General features: G+C 40.5%; 1 protein-coding gene across 2 annotated transcripts in view; it reads left to right on the forward strand.

The window, feature by feature from the left end:
* Prdm6 (PR/SET domain 6) overlaps positions 1–16,634 on the forward strand; it is a 108,041-nt gene that overhangs the window by 70,617 nt on the left and 20,790 nt on the right. For both annotated transcript variants that reach the window (XM_004854480.4, XM_087180518.1), the window contains 2 exons: positions 1,952–2,076; positions 14,423–14,765. In XM_004854480.4, coding sequence (XP_004854537.2) covers positions 1,952–2,076; positions 14,423–14,765 — 468 coding nt within the window. The remainder of the gene's footprint in view (positions 1–1,951; positions 2,077–14,422; positions 14,766–16,634) is intronic.

Here is a 16,634-nt window from a genome sequence, read left to right on the forward strand (position 1 = left end):
CTCTCTCTGCTGATCTGTTTTTGATTACTTCAGATCTTTATAAAATGAACTACAAAAACACAATTTAAAAAACTGGCATCCATCACCAGTGACTATATCCAAAAGTAAGAAAATAGAAAAGTTGGACCCTGAAGAGCCAGCCTAATTTTTATCGTACATGAATGTCCTCTTCACAGAGAGTCAGCTGGTTTAAATTCATTCTGTTATGATTTGTAATATCTAAATGGAATTTTCTTCAAAGCGCCCTTGATTGATTGACCCTTAGCTGAACGTTTTGTTTTTATTTTGAGGCTGACAATAATGTTTGTTGGCATGTGTTCTGCTTCAACTGCGTTGGGACGCCATGAAGCTATCTTTATGAGTCATCCAACCACAATACTAAATACATGTCAGCAAAGGAAATATTATCTGAAAAGGGAAAAATCCCTTTGATGTGCTTCAACATGCAGAGATTTCTGCGAGTTTTGGAAGCTCTGCCCGCTTGTAAGGCACGGTGTACACTTACACATTTTTTCCCCCTTTCGGCCTACCCCGTCCCTCAGAAGACCACCCATTGCTCAAAAACAGTTCTGCTCTTTCAGCAGCAAAGTGTCATTTGGTTTTAGCACATTCATTTGCCCAGCGCAGTGTTTATCTTAGGGGAAGCCAAACCGAGAGATGAAATGTTACAAGGGTGAAGTACAAAGTAGACTCAATTTTTCTCAAGTTAGGAGATGCCAGTGATTTATAGCTCAGCTCCAATTTTAATTTTTTTTATGTAGCAGTGGAAAGAATTAATAAAATGCACAGCCCTTAGAGATGTGGAGGGAGGAAGGGTGGTAAGGGCTGGACAACCGGCTGGAGTTTTTGTCAGATATTCATAGAATGTTGGGAAAAACATTCTGCTTAGCTAGCAGTGCCCTCGTGAGACAGAATGGCAGCAAGTAAGGAAAATAACAAGATAAATGAAATTTTTGCAGCTGCAAGTAAAATATTGAGAATCTGCACTTTTTTATTGATCTTTATGATCCTATTGCCAAGAGCCACTTTGTGGTGACAAAATATGTTGACAAGTGCATATCTCACTGCCATGAAAAATGTGGAGAAGGATTTGCCTTGTGTCTGCAGTGTTATACAAGGGACAAATTGCCCTGCTACAGCCAGTTCCTTACAGAAAGGTGAAATTTAAGGCCCACCAACCCCAAACACTTTTATCTGAAACTTGAGGCTAATATGTGAAGCAATTCTTCATTGAGAAAACCAGTTTCAGTCTCCTCTCTCTCTCTTTTTTTAATCTGTAGATTTTTCTTTATGGTGCTGAAGCTGTTCTAAAAAATGTTTATTTCTTGGTACTTTCCCTGTATCATTTCAGAGTGTAATCTTTCAGCCAGCATAAAGTGCTCCCCTTGTACTTATTGAATTTTCATCTATTTCACATAAGAGGGTTTTCTCTTCTGTATCAAACCGCAGAAAAATGGCAGTGGAGATTTTTATTCTCTTAGTCCTTGTATCACAAAGATGCTCCATTTTACTACAAATTTGGGAAGTTCCAGTGTAGTTGCCAGAATACACTTCCTGCTTTTCCTTCAAGTAAGAAATTAATAGTATTAATTTATATATGAGGTTGGCGCACCACTGTCTTTGCGGTTTGCCAAGAGAGAAAATGTTCTCATTAATGCAAGGTGGAATTTTTTTTTTTAAATGAACTCTTCCTTTCTGCTGTCTCTTGGGCCAAATATCTGTCCCTTAGGGACCCTCTATAGAGGGACACTGTAGAAATATACTATACATTGTTTATCATACAGAGTTATAGGCTCTAATTGATTGCTGGGGACAGTAAGGTAAATGTAGATTTATTATAAACGAACTGCTTAGGTGGAGCCGGGCAGAACATTTTCAGGGCAATAAAAATGAGGTGGGGGCACATGAGTCCTACATGTTACTAAGTTGGGTTTTCTTTTGTTTTGAATAGGTCGAATATATTCTACCGAGCCTGTATAGATATCCCCAGGGGCACCGAGCTTCTGGTGTGGTACAATGACAGCTATACGTCTTTCTTTGGGATCCCCTTACAATGCATTGCCCAGGATGAAAACTGTAAGAATTTATTTTAGCTCTGAATTCACATCTCAAAATACTTATTTCAAAGCTAACTTTTAAAGAATGTTTTTTCTTAAAACTTATGAAATGTGGTTCACTATGATACACCATGCAAACTTGCACACATCCATCCTGTCATTTTCCTTTCCCTGTATGTTGTTTGCTTTTTCACAGGGCATCTTAACATCAGCCAGTACTCAATTTCAGAGCCTTTTCCAGAGTTTTAAATAATCACTGAGAACAGAGTTAAGCAGCTGGTATTCACTGAGCACATACTATGTGTCTGGGTCTAAGCCTCTCACTGTTGGGGGTTATAAGAGCAATAATAAGATAACTTCTGATTTGAAGGGATGCACAGTCTTTTTGGAGGCACACTATGCAAAAATGAAATAAAGAGAAGACAGTGCTGCTCAATCAGGGGTGCCATCCCTGCAGGTGGTTGAGTGTGTTTCCTCCTAAAGAGTCATTAGCATAAGAAATGGTACTAAAAATTGTAGATAATGTGTGAAATTCATGTCTTTCTAAACTTTTCTGTCTAAACTCATGTCTAGAATCATGTAATTTTCTTCTATTTTTATTGTCATGCCAAGTATTTTCTTTGAAAGAATAATCTAACTTTTGGGCAAATATGAACTTACAGCAAGTTTTACTTAAAATTTATACTTTCGTTTTATCAGTTCTTTTGAAAATATTGCAAGGTGATTTCCAGAATTTGAAACAGAATTAGGAAATTCTGATGTGCTTTAATGAGAAACACTAGTTTCAATGGTGCTGTTTCTTGTCACTGCACTGACTAATATTGTGATAACTTGACTTTATTCAACAAAACAGAGACCATAGATCTATTTTTTTTTTTTTTTTTTGGTACCGGGGATCAAACTCGGGTCCTTGCGCCTGCAAAGCAGGCGGCGGAACCGCTGAGCTAAATCTCCAGCCCCCATAGATCTATTTTAACAGGTGGAAAACTTCACTTTGAAAAAGAGTGTTGTTTTCTTCTCCACTTACTTTTCACACACAAGTGCACACACACTAACTCCTATAAAAAAAATGCTCATGTTACTACTGGTCAAAATGCTGGTGATCAGATATTTCTTTCCCATGTTGCTTTTAATTTCTTTGTAAAAAGTAAAATCCTCAAAAAGCCTACTACTATCAGCTTTCCTTTTCTATTTTACCCTAACCCCAAATTAATCTCAATTAAAAATAAGAAAAAGAAACTTTGGACATACAGTTCATTCCTCTTACTTCCTGAGTTTCCACTAGAAGGTTTCTTTTCTGCAGTGATCCTTCTGTTGGAGGGAGTGTCTGCTTTCCTAAGGAGGAAATCTCAGTGTTGGACAAGGGTGTGCGGTTGGTGTTAGAGGCAGATATTGACACGGAGACCACTGTGCTCTCCTTTGCCCAGAACAGCTCCAAGCCCCCCTCCCTTGAAACTAGATCTAGGGCCACACATGGAAAAGCACCAGTATCAGCCCCCTTGAGTGGCTGACTGGTGCTTTCTGTACCCTGGAACCTTGGCATAGCCTCGCCTTCTAAATTGTGAAGTTTAGGCAGAAGGATTCCAGAAGCCCTGTGAGGACCGCTGCTTCCTTTTGCAACACAACCTGTTACAGCCTCTGAAGATGGTGTGTGGTCTGTTGAGGAATGTCTGGGAGTAAACATATCAAGGCCCAGAGTTCAGAAGTATGTAGCTCAGACTCCAAATATTCATTTGTTTATTCATTCATTCATTCATTCATTCTTTGCTCAGGTATTTATTGAGTACCAACCTTGGGCTAGTGTCTTTGCTAGGTGCTATAAATAAATGAGGGAAGAAAAAAAAAGACAAGAATTCTGCCCTCACAGAGCTTACATTTTACCAGAAGGATAGAGATTCAAAAATGTATAAATGAATAGTTGGTAGATGTTAATGTGTTGTAGAATTAAAAAAGCAGAAAAGGAGTAAGTATAGCTAGGAGTTTGGGGTTGCAAATTCTGGGAGTGATGGGGGAGCCCCAAAGGAGAGGGGGCTTTTGGGCAAAGACTTGAGGAGGTAAAGGAACCAGCCATATGTTACTTTGGAGAAGAGTGCTGTAGACAGAGCCAGATTAAAAATGAAAGGTCCCAAGATAGGACTGTCCCTGGCATGTGAAGGAGCATCATAGAGGTTGACATGGGCACAGCAGAGTGAGTGTGAGGAACTAACCCAGGTATGGGTGGTGGCAGCAATCTGGGCAGCCCTGGAGGACTACTCTGTGTGAGCAGGCTGTAGGGCCACCGTGGAGTTTTGAGCAGTAGAGTGAATTGGTCTGAGGTTTAGCAAGATTACTGAGTGGAGACAGGCAGTGAGGGGTGTGGCAGGGATGCAGTGAGAAGCTCCCTCAGGGACCTGAGGGGAAGCCGATGGTGGTTTGGACCAGCATGGAAGTACTGGAGGTGGTAAGAAACAGTTGAATTTTGGACATCTTTGAAAATAAAGCAAACTATGTTTTCTGACCTGTGAGCTGTTGAGCAAGAGAGGTGTCAAGGATGATTTGAGGTTCTTGGCGAACTGGAAGGAAGGCATAACTGTTTACTGGGGCTGGAGACAGACATGGGAAATACAGAAGGACTGTGTAGGGATTGCCCTTGTCACCTTGACATGGGTTTCTGGAGTGAAGTCACACATTCACACACGGCTTTTGCCTCACTGTGCTGTTAAAGACTGAGAAGGATTGAGGGGTGGTATGGACCGTTTTGGGGCCTCTTTGCTGGACATAGCGATCTGACAGTGAGTGGCTAAGAATGTACCACATGATCTTCAGATCTGGGGCCACAATGCATCAGAAATATACTTTCTGGAAATAGTATATGGTTTGCTTTTCAGTCCTTTCTTGTATAGTCCCACTTGTGTGGAGTGTTCTTGAGGTTGCTGATTATAGTATTGAACAAATTCTATCAGGACAGATGTTGTATCATTTAGCACCTGAAATTCTTGAAAAATTCACAAAACCGTAGCAGCTTGAAGTGTTGTGGAGTCAGCAGGGAAACTAAACAGCTCTTTTGGGTTCAGTTCAGAGTTCTTAGTAACATTTGAGGGTACTTTAAAGGGAATTAAGTCTTTGACTAAAAGGTTCAATAGTGACAATGCCTCTTTTCCCTGAGGGTGTTATAGGAATTTTATTTCAGCTCCTGTCTCAAAGTCATATATCAGTCATGTGATTGGCCAACCAAGAAATCAGCAGAAGGCTTCATCAGATAGAGTGGTGGAAATATATGACTTTGACGCGAACTCTAAGATGGATTCTCATTCTGTATGATTTACTCAGAGAGCAGGGGGCTCCTTATTCTGCGCTGAGAAAATACTTGGTATGATTTAGAAACACCAATGCATGAGAGGGCACAGAGAGTTTATCAGATGTCCTTCCATGGCCCCAAGTAATTTAAATCATTTCACCTGAATTAGCAATTCTAAGAGAATTTTTATCTCATTCAACTAGCCACAGAATAAATTAGGTATCTTAAAAAGAAGCTCCTTGAGATCAAAAACTTATTGGCCACAATGCCTCTGCAGATCCTGCTAGTAGTGGTATGGATACAGTAAACCAGTAGTAAGTGCTCACTGGATAAATATGGAGAATTCTTGGTGCCATTACTAGAAGAGATTCATTCTTTCAGCTTGATTTTTCTGTGTTAATGAAATTGATACCTGGAGAAATATATTCAAGGAAAATCTTTACTTAGTGAATAACGCATATTAAGCACTTTATTTATAAAAATATCATTTTCTTCCCATGATTCTCTCAACATTCAGAGTACACATTTCCCAGTGAGCGTGTGCGGCAGGGTAGGCCTCAGTAAGTGCCTCCCTCCGACAGCGGCGTGTGGCAGCGGAGCGCACCAGGCACACTCACTGCCCGGACAAGCCATGAAAAGCCGCCTGCACTCAAAGGGGAGACAGTATTTCACACAGGCATTTGGGTTCTGGAAGCAATTCCTATGTTGTTTTCTTTTTAAAGAACCAATTTTAAATGTAATAGAGCTGCAAAGAGAGAGCCACTCTGTCCACTGTGGGCCTTTCAAAAGAGCCTGAAGGAACACTTGTGTCGACAGATTGCATCCGCAAAAAGGAATGAGGTTCCCCGAAGCTTCCAGTGGGGGATTAATTCCTGCAGAGCGTAAAGACCATAGTGCATTCGTATTTGTTTCAGAGGAAATTAAAAAAAAAACCTGGGAATAAATGTTAAACAAGTCTTCCTGCTGCTTTTTCTGTCTGGGCATATGAAGCTGAGGTAGCAGAATGTGAAATTTGATGGCAGCGTGGGAGTTGCGCTGGCTTAAACCTTGCCCCAAGGAGGCCTGCCTGTTTCTTTTGATTGCAAAGAGCAGAAAATAAAAAGGGGCACCTCTGCACAGGGCCTGTCCCCCACCATCCCACCAGCAACAGGAAATTGGGCCCAGCCTGAAGAAGGCCTTTCCCCTTTGTGATCATCAGGAGGGCATTTGTGATGGCATGGAAAGACTCAAGCCCTGTCTAGAGTGTAGCAGCATGAAGGAGACACACATGTGTACACAACTTCAATATAAATCACAATGCTGGTGGCACCTGAGATGTCCACACTGAGCCTGAGCTTAGCTGGGCATGAGTGGAAGGAGCCAGAGTGTCAGCCCCCTGGGTGCAGAGGGAAGCTGGGACTGGATTCCTTACATAAGCTCAGGAATAGGAAGGTGTTTTCCTGCTCCTGAGTGGGGACTAGAAAAATGCTTCCCTCACTTAGAAACTAAGGACTGTTGGCCGGGGATTTAGCTCAGTGGTTTCACCGCCTGCTGCGCAAACTCAAGGACCAGAGTTCGATCCTGGTTAAAAAAAAAAAAAAAAAGTAAAGAAACTAAGGACTGTCCATCTCGGGCGACTGGTGAAAGTGGTCACACCAAAACTAGCTGTGGCAGTAGGATGATTTGGGGCCTGATTCTGTATTACCTTCCAGATATAGAAATGCTTGGCTAAGAAACCAATGTACAGATTTGTCTAGAGTGGAAAAATCTTTAAATCTTTGTAAAAAAGGAGATATGACCCCACAGCAATGCCTCTGTAGCTCCAGCAGAAGGACTCCAGCAGAAGGCAGCAACCCGCTGAAAATGTGTTCACGTAGGGAAATGACACATGACACAGGCGAGCCACGGTTGGGGAGGATCTGGGTCCTGTGGGATGCTGTGGTGTGCGGCCTGCATCTCAGTCTGGCTGCAGACTGAGCCCCTCATTGCCCAGCTCAGCACAGAAGAGCTGCTCCCCCTGGACACACTCCCTCCCAGTGTGGCCAGTGATTGGGCCGTGTGGAGCACAAGAGACTGTTCCTTTTCCTCAGAGCAGTACAGCTCTGAAGGACATTCTTAGCTCCAGAACTGTTAAAGCCATACCTTGGCCCATCCTACTTGCCTCATTCCTCAACAGGTATTGGTCTAGAGAGCAGTGTGCAGTGCCCTGCACAGAGCTCCAAGTCTCCATCCTAGTTTCTGCTTCCAGGGAAGTCACAGGGCCAGGTACTCTTGGATTGGTGTGTTCCGTGCAGACCTGTGTACTGAACCCAAGACTCTTGGGCCGGGGATTTAGCTTGCTGGTGCTGCTGCCTGCCTCTTAAGTGCAAGGTTTGATCCCCGGTACCAAAAAAACCCCTCTTATTCACCTGTCCCACAGTATCTTCACCTACATGTCCTGTAGGCACCTCAGAGTAAGCTCATTGCCACCAAAGCCATGCATTCACATCCCACACTGCTTCTCCCCAGCCTAACAGCTTTCACCCCTGTCTTCCAGGTGCTTTCTAGAAACTTTGACTCTCACTCTTGCTTACCCTTCTATCATCAAGGGCTATTGGTTGTGTATTCCTATTGTAAAAAATTATTTTTATCAGTCTACGTGCACAGTACCCAATGATTACACTCCTCATGAGGAGTTGGTACATGTACATAACATGTCTTAATTCTCTTTTCATCTCCTTCCCCTAATTTTCTTTAGTTTTTTAAATATATTCTAGATATTAGTCCTCTGTCTGATTGGCAAAAATTTTTCCCATTCTATAGATTGTCTCTTCACCTGTTAGTTGTTTCCTTCACTGCGCAGAAGCTTTTTAATTTTATATGATCTCATTTGTTGATTCTTGGTATGATTTCCTGTGCAACTAGAGTTCTGTTCAGAAAGTCCTTGTCTGTATCTGTGACTTCAAGAGTTTTACCTATTTCATCTCCCAGCAGATTAAATGTTTCTGGTTTAACATTTAGATTTTTGACCCATTTTAATTATTATTTGGTACTTGGTGAGAGATATGGGTCTAGATTCAGTCTTCTTCATGTGGATAGCCAGCTCTCCCAACATCATTTGTTAAAGACTCTTTCCTCCAGAGTATGTTTTTGGTCCCTTTGTCAAAGATCAAATAGTTGAATATGCTTGGGGCTGTTTCTGCATCCTCTGTTCTGTCTCGTTCATCTGAATGTCTGTTTTTATGCCAGTACTATTCTATTTTAATCACTGTAGCTTTGTAATACAACTTCAGATCCAGTATGGTGATGCCTCCTGCTTTGCTCTTTCCTGTAATACAGGATTGGTTTTGTTCTTCTTGGTCTTTTCTGGTTCCATATGAATTTTAAGATTGTCTTCTCTAGTTCCATGAGGAATGCTGTTGGTATTTTGATTGGGGTTGCATTAAAACTGTACATCAGTTTGGAAGTATGGCCATTTTGACTATAGTGGTTCTTCCTACCCAGGAACAGGGGATATCTTTCGATTTTCTTATGTCCTTTTTGATCTCCTTTTGAGAGTACTATAGTTTTCATTGTAGAAGTCTTTTCCTTCCTTGGTTAGGTTGATTCTGAAATCATAATGCATGTCTTCTCTTCGTCTCTGCTGCCACTTCTCTGATCAGTGTCTGACAGCTACTGTGGCCTGGACTACTGCAGTAACCTCCCAAATGTCCCCACACTTCTCTTTTGTATCACAGCAGCCTGAGTGAAGTTTCATTGATTTGCTTATTCTGTTGTTTCAGTTTATCCACTTGTTTTGTTAACAGGGAGTTGGGTCCCATAGATCAAAGTTCAGAATGTACCATGAACATAGAAGCTTCCTTCCTAGAGACAATCAGTAGCATTGGCAGAATCCTAGCTATTCTTCTAGAGATAACTTTTGTCCATTGAGGCATCTAAGCATATTCTCCCTTTCTTTCTTTGGCTGTCATGCTCCCTGCTTCTCTTTTAAAAAAAAATATACTACTATATAAAATAGCATTCTGTACTTATAGTCCTGTCCTTTGCTTTTCTTGTTCATTTATTAATAACAGTGATGATGCATTTAGCATTAATCTCATTAATCTGATCTCCTCAGACCTCATTTCGAACCCTTTTTTGGCTTCTGATGATTCTTATGCTATATACCCTGTTCTTTAGTATGGTAACTTATGGGCCACATGTCATCTCCAGAGACATTTCATATGGGCCACCTAGTGTTATAAAAATTAGAATTCAAAAATCTTTTGACTGACTGTGCATATCCAGTTGACCACAGACCCCACCACCCCCTGCTTCATTAACCTCCCTTCTGTCACCCCGTCATGCTTCCATTCCCTGTCCAGCCCCACGCAGGCGCTGGCATTGGACTGCTTTCTTGCTAGCTTAGCTGCCTCCCTCTCCCCTTCCTTCTCTGGCCACACTGGCTTTCTTCCAGTTCCTTTGCAGCATGATCATGGGCTCCATGGCAGGAGTGCCAGTGCCAGTGCCCCACCTCCCGTTGCCTCTTCCTCCTTTGTACCTCTCTGTCACCATCTCATCAGGATTCATCAGGACTCAGATTCCTCATGCTTTAAGCTTAGCCTTCCCTGACACCTGACTTCCTGGCACCCTTTCTCCTCTTCACGTATCACTCTTACGGTAACCATATTCTGTCAGTCCTAAAGTTCATCTAATTTTCATAATCTTGCTGGAACTGGTAGGTATCTTGCCAATAAATGGTGACTTACAAATATAATGGTCAGTTAATGGAATTTTATATCTGATGAAGTTGAGTAAATATTTATCTGCTTAATATCTGTCTCTCCCAGTAGATTTTAAGTGTCATGAGGGTGGGGACTGGGAGCTTTCTTATGCCCCTGTATGCTCAGCATCTAGCACCATGCCAGGCATGTTACAGATGCTCAGTCAGCATTTGCAGACTGAATGAATGGACAAGTGTGGGATGGTAAAGTAAGACTTTATTTTATGGATCTTGCATTTGCTTCTCGTAGTGGTTTTTTTTTTTTTTTGGTCCAGATTTTATGAGTTCATGTTTTTCCTTGTCTGTGTCCTTCAAGATGTTAGGAGTGCATCCTCTTCCCTTAATCTTTGTCTTAATAGACAAGTGATTTACTCCATTTAGCACAGTTTCATGAAGAAACCACTTCATCTTTCTGGTCATGTTGGCCACCTCTAGGTCTTGTCTGTATTTTTCTTTGTTGAGATGTGGTGACATAGTGTTTTCTGATTCATTCTCTGCCCATTTCTGATAATTTCTTGTGTTTGGTTGATACCTTTGATTGCCGTAGTGAGGCTGATATTTAGGAAGAATAATCTCCCATATCTTCTAAAAAGTTCTGACTAAAAAAAAAGCTTTAGACCTCTAGAGTCCTAAGGGAATGTGCAGAGATTCTAAAGAACAGTTTAGAGATTAAATATATTTGTTTTTGTGAAAATTATCCACTCATAGCTTTACTTTCTTTTTTCTCTAAAGCATATGCTCAGTTTCACTCAGCAGGATTGAATTTATTTATTCATAAGTACAAAAAAGGAGCATGTCCAAAGTAGAATCAGAGCACAAACGTTGCAACCTATAGCTGGGAAACATTTTATATTTGTTTTTGGGTGTCCAGGAAAAGAAACTGATAAAATGGAGATAATTTTATCCCATCTATTCCCATTTTTACTATTTAAATGCTATTATTGTCATTACATTAACTCAGATTCTATATATCCTGGATTATTAAACAGACTTTTAGATATAGAAATATATTTTATTACCACTTGACATTGATTGTTAAATTTAAAAAAAATCATGGCCCCACAAATTATTTTGTTTTCCTGTAAAGATTATATGACCTTAACTGTTTTAAAACATTAACCAATTAGGGTACTTTCCAGAAGCATAAGCAATAATCTAGTATCTGTACTTAGAATATTATTTGAGTATTTTTCTTAAAGTCATCATAACATTTCTGGTTGGTTTTTCCTGCTTCCATCTTCACTCTGTATTCTTCCCATTGTGCTCTGCTTCCTGTTCACCTGAGATTTCCTGGCTGCAGGATTTAGCACTACCTGTGAGTTTCTCAGTTACTACTGGAAGAACTGATGGGCTTCACCCTGATCTCACAGTGCTGCTGGGTTTCTAATTGAAAATGGACCCATGAATGGCAAAACATCCCTCTTTATCTTTCAGTTCCTCTTTAAAAAGTAACAATTTGTGTGCCATAAAACATTTTTTTAATCTAAAAAATGTCCACAGATTCCATATCGATTACACGTCTGCCTTAGAAGTTCAAATGATACATACATATTTATATACAAAATATAGACTTGTACACAAAATACATATGAATGAATATATATATAGGATAACATATATAGATAACATATATGATTTGATATGTCTGACACATACACTTGTATACAAAACACTGTACTACTTTTATATTTTTGAAACATAACTAGTGAGCAAAGACGAATAGGTGCTTAATTAGAAACAAAATTGCTGGAAATCCGAAAGCTAAAGTCTGTCGCTTTGATGGGTCCATAATTGAACACACGATCCTGAGCAAGTTCCTGGACTTTCTAAGGATTCCGCTTTTGTCATTCGCAATGAGAGAGGGTAGGGTTAGACCAGTGATTCTCAGCCCTCCTTATTTCACATTAGAAGCACTTGGAGAACTTGAAAAAATGAAGGTACTCAGGGTTTACCAAGAGATTCAGTTTTAATATTTTAAAATGTACAGTAACCAGGGTAAAGAGCTGCTGACTTGACGTATGATGGGCTTTTTGTAGGTGACCAAGTGTCTTGATTTTGTTTGCCATGCTAAAATAGGACGGATGAGCTGAGCTCAGAGCCCTGTAGACAGGGCTCTCCTGTTGTTGCATTTGTTGAACATGGGATTCTGCAGAATGCTCCAAGTTAGAGTCTAGATAGCACACTAACCCTGTTTTGTCCTCCATACATGGTGTCTACATGTCCCCTCAACACACAGAGCTTCCTGGCAGTCACAGTCCTTGCCTGTTCCCTTGTTACAGTTAAGAATGCACAAGTCTTCGTGCCAGGCTGCCATCTGTGACTAGGGAAGATGAGAGCTCCCAGTCCCCCATGGTCTTGAACCAGTGGCCAGCAGCCATAGCCTTCATGTTTTTGTGGCTTGCTATTACTGATCTTTTCATGTTTAAAGTTTATTTTATTAGTACATGTTTGTAGTACATAATTGTTCCATTCACTATGGGGAGTACGTACATGTACATATGTTATCTTGAATCTTTTTTTGCCCTTTTTGGTCCTGGGGGTTGAACCTATGGCCTTGCACATGCTAGGCAGGTGCTCTACCACTGAGCTGCGTCTCCAACCACCAATCTTTTTAACAGTCATCCTTTTTAAACTTTTCGGTCTCTGATTTCATTTTCTTGATCACTCTATGACCTTTAATTTCTTCAACCCCTGGAATGACGACCAATAAGTACACTTTTGTACAATACCATAGTTGTTTTCTTTAAAAAAAACTTTTAATCCTATCATGTAGGTTCTAATCACCTTTGGACCTATGGACTTACCAGTGAATACTTGATAAATATTAATACAATAAAAACTTTGAAAAAAGAACAATAAATTTCAAGTATATTAGATTTTCCTCCTCAAAAATATTTCCTGTTTCTAGCTTTTTCTCCACTTCCCTTGTCGCAACGCTGGTTAGAGCCATGTCCCTCCTGCTAGTCTCTTTTTCAGACATAATAAGAATGGTAGCAACTGTTGCTATCAGGCCTTGGGATACACTTTCATTATCATACTTAGAGCCCTGTAAAGGTGGCTGGAAGACAAGGAAACCAGGGCAGCTAGAGCTCCACATCTGCTGAGTGTCCACTGCAGGTCAAGCTCTTTATAAATACTCTCTATTTTGCTCGCTTCGGCAGCACATATATAAATACTCTCTATGCATTCTCATTCAATCCTTGGTGTGACTGTTTTACATTTTACCAACTGCTAAGTCATGATTTTGATATTGCATTCTTGCCCGTAGTCACAAGGCTAGTAAGTAGTGTTTGTCCTACAGGGATTAATTTAAACACAGGGCCTTTGCACTAAGCTACATCCCCAGCCCTTTTTTAATTTTGTTATTTTGAGACAAGACCTGACTAAGCCCCTGAGTTGCCCAGGTTGGGCTCTCACTTGTGATCCTTCTGCTTTAGCGTCCTGAGTGCTGGAATTACAAGTGTGTACCACTGTGTCCAGAGCCCGAGCTGCAGGCACTGTCTCTGTTTCTCTGTTGCCTCCCACTCTTTCTTTATCCACAGCGCCCCAATCTATTAATCAGCCTCTCCCAAGCCTGCCCTGAAAAATGTGTCCTTTTTTCTTGTACTCCTCTGCTCAGAGATAGTCTGTATCTATTTCTTAGGCCTAAAGTCTGTATGTATTTAACTTTTTTTTTTTTTGGTACCAGGGATCGAACTCAGGGACCTTGTGCTTGCAACATAGGCGGCAGAACCACTGAGCTAAATCCCTGCTCCCTGCATTTAACTTTTAAGGCCCTCTGAAGTCTGTCCCTAGCCCCCACCACAAACCCTTATTCCTGCAGTGCAAGAATAAGTGCAGCCTGTCTTGGTTACTGTCCACCAGTATGCCGGGCTACTCCTGTCTTCATGTTCTCATTTCATCTCTCAACCTGTGCCGAATGCTTTTCCTATGCTGGTGGAGGGCTGGACACTCTCCACCCTCTCACTCTGAACCTACCTTCAGGGCACTGCTCAACACACCCTTTCTGAGGGGCACTGCCTTCTCCTGTCCCCTGCTCAGTCCCCACTTGAGCTCCCGGCACATGGGGCATAGTATAGAGTAGAACCCTACTGTGGTGTCTTCTGGATTTCAAGTCATAAATGAACTATGAAGGCAAAGATCATGGCAGAACAATCTTGAGCATATACTAGTTGCTTAATAAATAGGCATTGGTTAAATTATTAATTTGCCAGAATAGTGAATTTCTCCTCTGTTACATTTTGAGTCCAGAAAAGAAACACAAAAATTAACAATGTTAATTCGTAAGACTTTTAAAGAGTATGTGTTGCTGTGTTTATTTTAAGGGCTAGTAAATTTGATCTTCTAAAACTCTCGCTGTTCTCCTAGTAAATGTCCCTTCAACGGTCGTGGAAGCCATGTGCCGGCAGGATGCCCTGCAGCCCTTCAACAAGAGCAGCAAACTCACCCCGGCCACCCCGCAGCGCTCCATCGTTTTCCCACAGACTCCGTGCAACAGAAACTTCTCTCTCTTGGATAAGTCTGGGCCCATTGAATCGGGATTTAACCAAATCAACGTGAAAAACCAGCGAGTTCTTGCAAGCCCAACTTCCACAAGCCAGCTGCACTCGGAGTTCAGTGACTGGCACCTCTGGAAATGCGGGCAGTGCTTTAAGACTTTCACCCAGAGGATCCTGCTGCAGATGCACGTGTGCACGCAGAACCCCGACAGGTAACGCCTCCTGCTCACACCATGTGTGCCTGGTGTGAGCGCTGCCTCTGCTGCTCCCTGTGGAGAACCCTGTGCTCAGAGGGTCAGAGTACATGAGGCCACTGCTCACCTCTTGTTTACCAGGGCTGCACAGGCAGGTTGTGGCTGTAGAAAGGAATCTGCACTTGCTATCCAAACACTTTTGTCCGAGTGTAACGGGCAGTAAGAGAGAAGAAACATTTATGAATATCATAGGTGGAGAAATGAGGTTGGGATAATTAGAATCCTCTCTGTCTTCCAAAGATAATATAGCTGGCCTCTCTGCGGCTGTCACAGTCATTTCAGAGTTCACCTCCAGTGTGCCGTGGGTATGAACTTAATTAAGTATTAAGAGGTAATGAATTGGAATTTTTTGCTTAGTACTATTTTTCTTCAGAGCATGCAAACCCATAAATCCTGCAAAGCTGTCAAAAGGAAATACCTACTCTGCTAGTGATGTGGAGGAAAACAGATGCCACTTATTCAATAAACTAATATCCACACAGAAGAAAAATGTTGACTAGATACCTCAGAGTCAAAGTTGGTTTGAGAGTTTGTCAATAAAGAATTTTATGGCCATGAACTGAGGATGAAATTTAGCTGAACAAGTGAATTAAAATTTCAGGTACTCTGATGAGTGGCATAGTAGATATAATAGAACTATTATTTATGAATCAAAACTGGTTTATTTGACAGTCTTGATAGCTGGGAGTGCAAAAGACAAAAATCAAATTAATTCAATAAGAAAAGATTGCTCATGTTTTATCTCTCCACATCCCATGAAAGCTAGATTAAAACCAAAATGCCTAAGAATAGCATTGAAAATGCATTTTGAATATAAAAACAGAAAATACTTTTGGGAACTAGCACTGGAAAGTCAGAAACAGGGTTCTTGAATTCTTTTCTTAATTTTGCCACTGGTCAACCTTAACTAAGCAAGCCACTTAACTCTCTGCTGATTAATATATGCTCAGTTCTTCGCTTCTAGCTTTATAGGATACAAAAGTGTGCCTAGAAAATTCAAACAAGGGAAAGAGGATGAAGGTGTGGTAGAAGAAAATAGATATTCTAAAATAATTTTAGGGCATTTATGTACATTTACATGTGTATTTTTATTTGTGCCATTCTAGAAACTGCTTGCTTATCAAACATTGCTGTAACTAATAATGTTGAAAGATTTACATTAGGACTGTTAAAGGCAGCTGTGTCTTGCAGAAAGTTACCAACAGACCTGTGCACATCTTAGTACTTTGGCTATAGAAGTGTGTTACCTGTGTATGGACTTAAGTGATATATATAGAGGTGAAAATGTTTTCTTCATTCAGGAAATATTTTTTTTAAAGTTTACCTTCCCTGCAAGTATACATGTAGTCTCAAGATAGATCTACTCTAAATTTGCAAAGCATTTTAGCAATTTTTAAAAATATAAACGATGCATTAAAATCTTCTTATAAACTTGCTTTTTTAATTGAGTTCAGATGAATGGATCTATTATTTGCAAAGGTGTGTTAATAGCCATAGTAACTGAACACCCAAAGCAAAATAGAATGATAGTTGAAAGTTTCTGGATATTGGAACTTAAAGCTTAGCTTTGAATATGATATTTCATGCTAAATATCGTAAAAACAATGAAGCTATTTTATGGTAAATATAGAAATACTGAAACAGACTGTTAGAAAATCGTGTTTGTATTTTGGTTACACTGTAACCGTGTCTGTGTCTGTATTATGGTTTAAATCCCTATGAAGTTTGTCCTATAAAATAATAATGTCTTAATTTGTAATACATTCATGAAAATTGTCAGAATTTTTTTTTAAATTAACAAAACTATCAGAAAAATATCTAAAAATT

The sequence above is a fragment of the Heterocephalus glaber genome, unplaced genomic scaffold (assembly GCF_053883595.1).
Source record: "Heterocephalus glaber isolate CG9 unplaced genomic scaffold, H.glaber_assembly_v1.0 deba00001463, whole genome shotgun sequence".
In the NCBI taxonomy this organism is placed as follows: Eukaryota; Metazoa; Chordata; class Mammalia; order Rodentia; family Bathyergidae; genus Heterocephalus; species Heterocephalus glaber.